Here is a 12059-nt window from a genome sequence, read left to right as displayed (position 1 = left end):
TTAACGGGCGTTGTGCGGGAACTCGAAGGTGCGTGGCGTGTCCGCAGAAATGTTGAGGAAGGATGAGGAGGCGGAGATGTCGTTGCTGTTCCCACTGGTGGTGATGTGGATCGGGGAACCGTATTGGGCTGGGGGTACACCGGTGAGGCTTATGTCTCCGATGGCCATTTGTTCTTTTAAGGCGCTGTATTCGGCCAGTTGTGTAGCTAGTTGTTGCATCACTTCACCGATTGGGACGGCGTGGTCTTCAAGGCGGTCACCGGGCTTGAAGGGGCGCATCATGTGCCGCACGGAGAGGGTGTTGATGGTTGCTTCAATGCGGGTCACTTGTTGGTCGACTAGGCTGATTACGGTTGAGTCGTTTAGCTCGCCGCCATGATTCTTAACCATGTTGAACAGGGCGATGTTTGGTTCACGGAGTTGTGGGTTGATGGGGTTCTCGAGAGCACTGCAGAGACGTTCTAGACGAAGGGTAACCTCCCACAGACGCCAGATGAGTTCGGTCTTGAGGTCGAGTTCTGACCCGGGCTTAAGCGTAGCCGGACCGCTAGTCTCGTTACTCGCTTCTTCCATGACTGTCAGGCGACCAGCGAGTGAGTGAGGATAGACGAGGTAAAGAGGCTCTGGGTTCTCAAGACCCTTCAACTTCCGTTCACCCTGGTCCTTGATCACGAAGCCCTGGCTATTGAGCTGATTCAGCTCGCGGCGGATATTCTGTCCAAGACTATCAACACGCGGATGGCTCTCGGTCGAGCTAGTAGAAGCAGAGCGCTCAGCATCGGCAAAGATCTCAAGGTTGCGCTGAATGTCAGTCATGAAGTCAGACGAAACAAAGATCTGCCCGCCATCGGCAACAGCGGAGATACGAGATGCTCGGTTCACCATGGGTCCAAAGTAGTCCATGCGGTTGGTGACAGGATCTTTTTCGCAGACAGGCTCTCCCCAGTGTCCACCCATACGGACGGATAGACCGCGGAAGATAACATTGTCTTCCATGTCCACAACAACCTGACACTGCGGCTGCTCGAGGATCTCCGTAGGCCACTCAGCTTCCAACAGCTGATTCTGACAGTTGAAGCACCACAGCAAGGCAGCGGTCGTGGTTGCAAAGGCGACCATGAATGCGTCTCCTTCGGTTTTGACTTCGTAACCACCGATGATGCCAAGTTGTCGTCGCAGGATGTCGTTGTGGATTTGAATGGCCGAGCGCATTGCTTCTGGACAAGTCTCCCACAGACCTGTTGACTTCTTGATATCCGTAAAGATGATGACCAGCTCACCGACAGGAGCATCCACATAATCAAAGCGAGCCAATCGAGAATCTCCAGGAACATCACGAGGGCGCTTGCGGATTTTGGTTGAGGGAATAATTTGCTCATCGGCGAACGTGGAGGGACCCAAGGACATGCTAGGACGAGCCCACTTCTTCTGTCGCTTTTGAAGCTCGCTCACGCCTAGGATCATCACCATCAACTTGTTGTTTGCACCAAAGGCAATGGCCAGATCTCGAAGCTTTTGAGCAGCGAACATTAGGTCCGGGTAAACAGCTCTGGTGATATCGACCACTAATTCCGGTGCCACATAGTCCCAAAGTTCCTTTGAGGCCAGAATGATCATTTCATCCTGCTCTGTCAAGGTGGCATGCATGGTATGCGGAGCCGCAATGACAGCAGGCATCATTGGGAAGTGACCGAAGCATCTCGAGACGGGGAGAACATCATTCAGCTTTCCATTGCGAGACACGAAACCTCCAGCAGCACGGATACGCGCTCGCTCACGTGGTTCAGCGGGATCGTGGTTCTGTGTCAGATTGCGGAAGGAACCATCTGACTTCACAAGAATGGCTTGCGCGTCACCAACATTAGCAGCATACAAATCCATGTTGTGCAAATACAACACGGTCGCAACACCACCAGATTGAATATCATCCTGGTTGAGGTGCTTCGAACTGATGGTTCGACGGTTATACTGACGAAGCTCGCGATCATCAATCGATCTGTATGCTGACCCAGCCATATTCTTGTTCAAAGCCAAGAATGCACGTCGGAGAGCATCGGCTGGAGTCTCATCCTGATCAAGGTGCAGCTTCTTAAGCTCATGAGAAAAGGTCGCGGTGAAGTGCTCGTGCAAGTACTTCGCAACTCGGGAGCCACCGCTCGACATTGTTGAACCGTCAAACATACCCATCAGTGTCTCGACGTTATCCGGCTTCAAGCGGGGCACAATCATATCGATGATGGACAGATGCTCGGTCCGACCGAGTGTATCTGCCATACCATAGGCGAGTGAGCCTGCCAAAGATGCAGAAGTACGCACACGGCGATCCTCATTTTCTTCTGGTATTGTAGGAATCGTGAGAGTGACATCCATCAAACCGAGAACACGAAGGTGAGTCAAGGACGTAAAGTCAGTCAGATTAGCACCGTTTGTGACCGGTTGGCCCAAGGACGCAATGTTGGGCTTGATCTCGAGACGCTTGTTGCCGGAGAAGTTCAGGTATTTCAAGCTCCGATTCCAGTTCCAGTTCCAGTCATAAGGCCAATTGGAGATGTTGTACTTCAAGCCATTGCTTCCAACATCAAGAATGGCGAGCTTGCTGACTTTGCACAGCTCGGCGGGCAAGACTTGGAATCGGTTAGCGTTGATGTGAAGAACCTTCAACTGGCTTCCTTCCTCGAGGTCATCTGATGGGAGCGAGGTCAATTCATTGCCAGAAAGGTAGAGTTCGGAGAGATTAGGCCATCGCTTGAGAACACCCTGGGGCAGCTCTGTAAGCTCGTTGTAGGAGAGATTGACAATGCGCAATTCAGGGAGACGGGCCAGTTCGCGGAAAATGTCGTCGTCCAGGCGGTTATCGGCAAGGTGAAGATTTCGCAAAGATCCGGCAAAGCTCATCGCCACACCATGCTGTGAGAAGTTTGAATCCTTTCGGGAAGATGAGCTTGGTTCTATGGTTCCTGATCGTGATGTTGATGATACCTTTCGTCCTGCTGTTGACTGTCCAATTGACGGGGTCGTCGAAGGGTTCCGATATGTACCACTTGGCGATGCACCAGATGCTATAGCCCCACTGGATGTTTGACTAGGCCGGCGGAAGTTCATTTCATCGAGTGGTCCCAATTCCTCATAGCTGGGATTTCCAGAAACTCCAGGAGTGGTGGCAGGAGTTGTGGTCGGCTCTCCAGGTATCAAAGGCTGTGGGGCTCCATGCTTGGGGAAAGTCGATAGCAAGTTCGTGGAGACATTGAGAGTTTCCAGCTTCACGCAATGCCAAATTTCCTCCGGCAAGACCTTGAGATTGCACTCTCTCAGGTTGAAATCTCTGAGCTCAGCAAGACAGCCGATGGTAGCAGGCAACGAGGAGAGGGGGTTTTTGATAATACTGAAATGCTCCAGTCGACGCAGTTTGCCAATCTGTATCGAAACTGACGACAAGTGATTTTTGTCTAGGATGAGCTTCGTGAGATTCGTGATGTTCTCAAACATGGCATCTCTAAGTTGGGAGAGTTTGCCAGATGCAAGATTGAGAGAGGTCAGCGTTGGCATGGGGCTGTCAATATCAAACTGTGTCAATGGATTGTGGTCCATGTACAAACTGCGTAACCTAGGGAATGCTCCTCTGTACCGAGATATTAAGTTGTGACCGAAAGTAACCTGCTCTAGTCGCGGCAAACGAGACAGGTTGTCAATGCTAGTGATAGCATTGAATCGCCCGTCGATCTCCTTCAGATTTAATAAGTCTTTGAAAGAATCATCAAGAGATCCGCTGATGTTGTTGTTGGTCATCCAAAGGCGCTCCAGAGTTGTCAATTTGCCGATATTAGGAAGCGACTCGATGCCATTGAAACTGATATCCAGATCGACTAGGCTCTTCAGGTTGCAAATAAATTCTGGGAAGACCTTGAAGCCGTTCGAGGACATGCTCAGACTTCTTAAGGAATTGAAGTTTCCAAAGTAGCTAGGCAGGTCCGTCAACTGGTTGTTTGAGAGTTTGATACTGACCAAGCCTTGAAGCTGGTCAAGCTGTGCGTCATCCAAATTCTCTAGGGAGTTGTTTGACACATCCAAGTAGGTCAAGCGGCTGGCCAGACTGAAACTTGTGGGAAGATACGAAGCCTCATTTCCAACGAATTTGATCTCCCTCAAGTTAATACAGCTCTGGATGAAATCCTTTGGTACATCCAGAGAGAGATTCCTGGACAAGTTCAAGGAAATAATCTCCGATGATTTTTTGTATAGTGTAATGGGAATTGTGACAAGGCTCTTGCCTTGGAGATCCACGTGATTGAACTTTTGCATCTTGTTGAAGCCAGGATCAGCTTCCAGGCTGGTGTATCCGCTGAGCTTCGTCGGCAGGAATATAAAACGGCAGAGATAGCTATGGTCTTCACGGCCAATATCTTCTATCCGGTCTCTTTCAGTATAGCCGACTTGTTCCAGAAGTTGCTTCTGCATGAGGATTGGCTTTTCTTTATGATCAAGCTGCCGAGATAAGTCATTCTTTCGGAACACGATCTCATAATTGTTGAGATGATCCTGCAAGAACGATTTTTTCCCAAGCATATAAAGAATTTCTGCAACAGTTGCGTTCAGGCCAGCTGAAAGAGTAGCAAAGGTGGAGTCGATGCGGAAAACTCGGATGAAGAAAGATGAACCATCGCGATCACGAAGACTGGCAGTCGGCTTGGAACCGCCTTCCTCGGATTCCAAAAGGTCGTTTTGCTTCTTGACATGCCAACTATCAGGCGCATGCCAACTGTCGGCTCCCAAGCTTGCCTGTGTATCAGGCCGGTTCGGAGGTTCACGAGGTGTAGCAGTTCCTTCCGTTCCCTGAGGCATGCGGCCCGGTGAAGTCGAACGAACAATGTCATCCACATTCTTAAGATCGGTGTCGAGTTTGAATACATGTTTGTCATCTTCTCTGTGGTGTGCTCCATCTCGCGGAGCAAGATCACCAGTCAGATTGCTGGCAAAGCGGCGATTGCCGAACTTGGGCCCACGGATACCACCAAGACCTTTTCCAGATTCCTTCTTTATGCTATTGGAGTCTGATGATTCAAGATGGCGGCCGCTGCTAGAGGGGCCTTCGATGCTACCCTGCCTGTGTCGGCCCGGGGACTGGTCACGCTTGGATTTCTCATGCGGCTTGTGTGACCCTGGCAGCAGGTGTCGTCCAATTCTGCCAAGAATGCCACTTTTGTTGGGTGGGCCTCCAGGTGAGTTCTGACCGTGCTCACGGTAGATTGCGCTTTGCACGCTTGGTGTTGGGCTAGTCGAACGCCCACCAATATTGGAAGAAGAGCTCATAGCAGTAGATGAGGTGAGGTAACTGTCATTCCAGGGTCTGAGGCCGACGTTGAAATCGTCAAATCCGCCCGGACGAGCGTTGTATCCGGCAAGATCCCCTGCGAGCGTAGGTTTCTCTTCTTTGCTTCGAGAGTGGCGGTGTCCATTGTGCGCTCTTCGACTTGAGTCTCTGTGGCCAGAACTGGGAGCCCGGGAGGGAAGACGCTGACCGTCAGGTCCAATAGGCACTTGTCGTACCGGAGCTTCGCCATACTGGGGAATATCATGATAGCTTTGATACACCCATGGAGTGATGTCACTTGATGGTAGAGAACCCTCTGCTCGTGGCCGCGAGGGCCGCTGCGATCCAGTTGCTTCTGAACCGTCAGAGTTGGCTCTTTCTCGGGCCTTTAACTGGTCGATTGGTCCCCCACGTCTGCTTGGTGGATTTGATGGACCATCTTCGGGTTCATCGAGCCCCGAGTTGTCTTCTCCGACTAAAGTCTTAGTCTTCTTTCTCAGGCGCTTCTGGCTCGACTTTGAACCTTGGCTGCTCGTCATGCTCACAGCGGAAGGCCTTCGTCGGTCACCATTCCAATCCATCTCGGCCGGTTCACTCGACGCCGTGCGTCCGGTCGTCGGGCGGCGAAAGGTTGCGGATGCGGGGGACTGTTCGAATTCGGAATTATCGTTGAAGAACGTTTGGCTAGATGAAGAGCCAGGCGCTGTAGCCCACGGGGCAATTGAATCCATTTCATCGTGATCGCTGGGAGGAGGATTGATAGGCGGGGGTCGCGGACTGTAAGACATCGATCGAGAGGCTTCGTCGCCAGCTCCGAGAACAGCCAGCGCCTTGCGGTGACCGCTGTACCCGTAGCCTTTGCGTTCTTCCGTTGGGGAGACTTCTGGGGACCATCTGAACTGCCCAAAGTTGATCGGACCTTGGGGCGCGTTGGATCTGGATGGGGTTTAACATGTTAGCTCAGATCCCTACCATAGCGCACGCGTGCACCGCGGTATGAATGAGTTACAGAAAAGAGCTCTTACCTGTCCATCAGGGTGCCTGGGAAGACGTCGTCATTGCGACCGTTGGAGGAAGTATTTGGGGCCCGACGTGAGTTCTCGTTGTTCCTTATTGTTTCCTGCGATAACCCGGAGCTCTCTGAGCCTTGACGCCGGTCGGGTTGCTCGTGATCCCGCGCAGGCATGGCTGGTCTCAGACTCGGTCGAGTCCGCCGCAAAGGGCTTGATCAGGTTGATGCCAACTGTGCTTCCCGGTGGTGCAAAAGTTCAGTGCAGGCCACCATCAATAAATGCAAATAGTTATCGGATACGTCGGAGGATGAGGAAGCTAGAACAAGGCCGATCTGAATCTCACCGATGCTTGCATCAATTTGCGGAGCTCGATGCGGAAGCGCGGTAGGGATTTGTATAGCTGGAAGTGGCGTGTGCTAAGGCGATTCAGTACGATCGGGGATATTCAAGATGGGTGAGGCTGCGTGGCGGGTCTCATCGATGGGCGGGGGTGTTCGGGTGCGGAGTTCCTGAAGCAGGGCGTACAAAAGCTATGAAGCGCGGGTAGACACAAAGGTTAGGGTACAGCAGAGCGTGTCGCTAGAGTGTATCCTGGTAGGAAAGTGTGGCGCGGTCATAGGCTGATGGGGAACATGGCGCAGCGATGCGGGCGGGCGTCATACGAAGCACAAGGCAGGTCTCTTGGACAAATCCGGCGCAGGGCGGGGATAACGATGCAGGACCGGAATACCCGAGCAGATCGAAGAGAAGGTCGTTTAAACGAGTCGGGTGGATGCAAGTTGAGGAAGAGGAAGCTGAGGAGGAGGGGGGTTGGAGGGAGGTGAGGCTCTCCAGGTCCAGTGGGTATTTGATTGGTGCTGGACTGGTCTCACAGTGAGACCGGCGATTTCATTGATGTAGCTGCAGGAGATCGATCGCAAAGTTCATTATTCGCCAGGCCCTGGCTGGTTTGTGTCTGGGGCAGAATGGTCCGTGGGTTCAGTGAGGCTGTCCGTGCTTTTGCTGTGGAGCTGCACTTGTCATTCTGTCAGCGCTCCCGTTCCCGCATATAGACTCCGATGGGTGAGATATGACTTGTCTGGCCATATTTCGAGCCCTTTGGAAATGAGCTATTGAAAAATGATATATATGATGTCCACGTTTTGTAGAAAAGTGTTCCGGAGGCTATCTAGGAGGACTAAGAGCTCAAAGTGAACAGGCCGAGTTGTGTAATCTTGCCCATTGGACGCAGAGGAAGCCCCACAGCTTTGGAGAACCGGAAGGCTGCACGCATTTAGTCATTTAGTATTTCCTCGGTGTAAATGAACTCGTGTTCGACGTCTTGCTTGTGGATGTGGAGGATAAGAAAAAAGAATTCTGAGTTGGAGGAAGCACAAGGGGTTTTGTGGCCAGGCGCTACTCCTATATATCAACACGACTCGCTTACCCGTTGACCAACGGTTGACGTAGCTATTGCAGTCACTCGGCCGTAACACCCCGGCTGCAACTTTACCGAATCAAGGAGATGGGATAACGAAGTGAGCCTGAATGGGAGGCGATAACTCGTCTTTACAGCTGTTTTGAACGGCATTGAAACAACATAGGAAGGTTACTCAGGAGGGTGAGAGCCTTGCTCGGCTGCTGTTACTCGTGAGAGAGGGATAGCTCGAAGGTGATGAGGAAGTAAGTGTAGCAAATGACTTGGATGATCCGATCCACTCATGGCCACTCTTGCTTGTTTTGTATTCAAAGTTGTTGACACCGCCGTTGTATAGAAGAATATCGATGCGGGGTACTTCGTCTGTTATTTTCTACGTAAATTGAAGGCCTGATCTATAGTCTATTCGGCTCAGATCAAAGTATTTTAATCTGGCATTGGGATTGTTGAAGTGTACCTCGGGATCGACATGGAGGGCGTCAACAGCACCATTGCCTTTGGCGGGAGATCGAGCGGCTTTGATCGCACACGGTGCACCTAGGACTAGGCACAGGCGAATGAACTCCTATCCGAGCCCGGTATTTTCAGGTTGTATGGCTACAGTAAGATACCTATATCTGACTCGTCTTGGAAGTGAAAAGTACATAAATTCGCATGAAATCTGATGAATAGAGGACGATCAATTCAAGGCAATATAGCGGACAGTTTTGCGATGGAAAATCATGCACGAGTGGCCGCGAAATTTTCCACCACAATAGAAGCAAAGGTAGAACTGAGCAGCGGGAGGTTGCAAATCCCTTGGCGGTGACCTATTGAGGTGGACCAGCAGTTAGTTGCAAGGTGACCCGGTCACTGTAACCTCAGATCCACCATCTATTGTCTCGTTGGGTTGACAACACGGGCGTGGTGATTGGTCTATACTATTAATGGCGGGAGAGTTTAAGCCTATGTGGCGCCTAGGATCGCCGGTGTAGCTAGAGATCGACATTTCCAAACGGGCTTGCCATCGAAGCCACGTTGCGAGCATTCCAAGGATATCCAAGTGCCTAGACTTATTGCTTTCACTGCTCTGAAAAGTCCATCGCATTGGTGCTATGTACTCCGTACTGGCCCATCGGGTGTGGCAATGCCAGCCCCGCTGGCCTGCCTTGGATACCAACTCGATCTACGGGATAACAGGACGATCACCGACAAGTGTCTATCAGAATCGTAGCCTGAAACGGGGGATGTTGATGCAGAAACGGGGAGGCTGGGATGGAGGATCCACTTGCCGATACCCTGCCCCCTGCTTTCCACATTTCCCCATTTCCCCATTTCCACATCTTCAAGCCACTGAATACGGACAAGTCGAAAAGTGCAGGGAAACGAGTGAGACAGATGAGGTAATGCAGAGATGAGCGAACAATGGAAGAATGGAACCATGGGATAATCGAATAACCGAATGACCGAATACTTTATACCATACCTAGAAATGAATGTGATTGGACCGAAGGCAGCTCAACGGACCCACGGATGTTGCGCCCAATGAGGAAGCGATGATCTTAAAAACACGGAGGCTGGCTCTTTCTTATGACGAGATCGATCCTGCCATTTGGGCACTTGGGCTGTTATGATCTTGACTTTTCATATTCTTGACTTTTCCTTCCTCTTCCATACCCTCTCATCATATCCTCTCCCCCCTAGGTCTTACTGTATCGTTGGATTCCATATCATCATACCGTTGTGAACTACATCATGAGGGCCGCTCTTACTGCAGCCTTGGGACTGCTCTCCTCCTCCGTCTTGGTCACAGCCCAGACGTACACCAGTTGCAATCCGACCGAGAGCAGTATGTGACCCAGATCTTGGTGCAGCCTCGCGCTTTGCTGACCATCCAAATAGCCTGCCCCGCGGATACTGCCTTAGGTCAAGCTGATGTCACTTACGACTTCACCTCTGGTGCCTCAGATCAGTTCTCTGCCTCCGGAACCATCACGTACGATGACACCAACGGTGCCACCTTCACCGTCGCCAAGAAGGGTGACGGGCCCCTGATCCAGTCCGGCTGGTACATCATGTTCGGCAGGGTCGAATACACCATCAAGGCTGCTCCAGGAACGGGCATTGTTAGCAGTGCTGTACTGCAGTCTGACGATCTTGACGAAATCGACTGGGAGTGGCTCGGAGGCAAGAGCTCCCAAGTCCAAACCAACTACTTCGGCAAAGGAGACACGAGCACCTACAACCGCGGCGCATTCCACTCAAACCCTGACAACCAGAATGAATGGCACACGTACTCCATCGACTGGACCAGTGAAGAGATTGTCTGGGCCATTGATGGCGTCACTGTTCGCGCCCTCACGCCCGCGACGGCAGACACCAACCAGTACCCCCAGTCTCCCATGATGATCAAGGTCGGCGTTTGGGCCGGTGGTGATTCCGACAATGCCCAAGGAACCATTGGTGAGCCGAGCATCCCAATCAAGCGTGAAAATGGCGATACTGACGTGTTCTCTAGATTGGGCTGGTGGTGTGACCGATTACAGCCAAGGTCCTTTCAGCATGTACATGAAGAAGCTGGTCGTGACCGACTACTCGACCGGCAATTCATATAGCTACGGCGACAAATCTGGCACCTGGCAGTCCATTGTCTCTAATGGAGGCAAAATTAATGGCAACAGTGCCGATGAGCCCACCGAGACCCAGTCCGCTCCCACTATCACGTCGACCGCCTCTGGAATCCCAATTCCTTGGAGTGGAACACACAAGGAGACCTCGACTTGGACCACCCCCGATGTCTGGCCCTGGGTTGCTACCGGCTCATCCTCGGTTTCTACCTCTCTGCCTAGTGGTTGGGAATCTGCCTCTGGCCGCATTTCACCACCTGGCGGGAGCTCAATGAGTGAGCAACCCCTTGTACCCTTCCTGAGGAGGACCCTTGAATCAACCACTAAGACCGAGTCATCTCCACAGTCTACCTTCCAATCTACCTCAGTATCCTGGGCTTCATCATCGGCTGCCTTTTCCCCTTCTGGTCTTGAGACCTCCTGGGGCAATGTGACCCGTCTTGCTCCCAGCACGACCTCGAAGAAAACCAAGACGAAAACCAAGACTACCAAGACTACCAAAACTACCAAGACTACCAAAACTACCAAGACGAGAGCTAAGACCACGCCCACCAAGAACAAGGAGCCTGCCACTACTCCATCCTCAACCATTGCTCCTGCGGTGAACGGCGGGACCAGCCCGCGTGCTCCAGCCATTCTGAGCCGTTTCTGCGCTCTGATCGGCGGTCCTTTTACTTTTTTTTGAACCCGGGTCACGACGACCAACGACCTGTATTATTACTCATGATGGGATGCTTCTTTCACATGGCGCAAACGACACTTTCACTTCACGACTCGCAATATGAGACGCGGACTTTTTTCGACGGTACCTGACCGCACAGGTTTACAGCATATTGGCGCTTACGTCCCTTGGCTTTTGCTTTTTTTCAATGTTTCATTCTTAGCACGCATACATACCAAAACTCGATGGATATCGCGTTCGGTGGAGCGATATAGACCGCCACCAACCTTCATGTATTAATCCTTGGCAGTGTTTATAGATGGTCATAAATTATACACGCAGCAATGCAACTTCAAGCCTTGATTTGATCTCCAATACAGTGACTAGACCCATGATATCAACAAGGAATGCTCGGTGCTGGCATCACATACGTAAATAGCCTTTAATTCTCTAACTCGCTCCCCTCACTGCATTGAACTCACCTTTCGCCATCCCAATGCAATACTTCCCAACGACCACATTTCCAAGAGAACAAAGCCCACCTCACGTGCCATAGTCCGTCCAATCCCGGCTATTGGAGACACCTGATCCATACCCAGTTCACCCTGCAGCTCAGGATGCAAGTTAGCACAAGCAACGCACACAAGTGGGGCTCGCAGAAATAGAAAAAACACACATACTTATTCAACGTTTATGAACGGAATAAACCCCCAAGGACCGCGTCAACTATCACTTATGTCAACCCATGCAGTCAATGGTGACGCGGAGCTGGCCCGGGTCTGAATTTTGTGCCAGGAGGGATGTCATCCCGTAACAATGATTTATTTGACCCACTAGACTAGTATTTTGATATTTGGTAATAGAAACAGAAGTACTATGAGCACTGCTGCTGTCAAAGTATTGTCTCTGAAGCCTCGATATCACCATGTTTCAATAAATTTCTCGTTCTCTACACATGACCAGAAAATGGAAAAGAAAATACTCCGGTAGAAAAACCCTCGTCCCACCTGAGCAACAAACACAGGCAACTTGTGCTTATTCTTCGTGTCTCTTT

The 12059-nt window shown here is 51.3% G+C and overlaps 2 protein-coding genes across 2 annotated transcripts; one reads left to right on the top strand and one right to left on the bottom strand.

Moving 5' to 3' along the window:
* On the bottom strand, positions 1 to 6494 carry acyA (adenylate cyclase acyA; the record flags this gene model as incomplete). The annotated part of the gene is made up of 2 exons (XM_056889082.1): positions 1 to 6244; positions 6334 to 6494. 2 exons carry the CDS (start codon positions 6492 to 6494, stop codon positions 1 to 3), a joined length of 6405 nt encoding a protein of 2134 aa, XP_056738384.1.
* A 2978-nt stretch (positions 6495 to 9472) lies between these two features.
* N7443_009025 (glycoside hydrolase family 16 protein) lies at positions 9473 to 11008 on the top strand (the record flags this gene model as incomplete). The annotated part of the gene is made up of 3 exons (XM_056889081.1): positions 9473 to 9566; positions 9620 to 10180; positions 10236 to 11008. Coding segments are annotated over 3 exons (1428 nt in total), but the record flags the coding sequence as incomplete, so codon positions are not given.
* Between the last annotated feature and the right edge of the window lie 1051 nt (positions 11009 to 12059).

This window comes from Penicillium atrosanguineum (genome assembly GCF_028827265.1).
Source record: "Penicillium atrosanguineum strain IBT 20685 chromosome Unknown utg000007l_segment0_segment0, whole genome shotgun sequence".
Classification (NCBI taxonomy): Eukaryota; Fungi; Ascomycota; class Eurotiomycetes; order Eurotiales; family Aspergillaceae; genus Penicillium; species Penicillium atrosanguineum.
The sequence above is the reverse complement of the archived record's forward strand: the minus strand, read 5'-3'. Positions and strand labels throughout refer to the sequence as shown.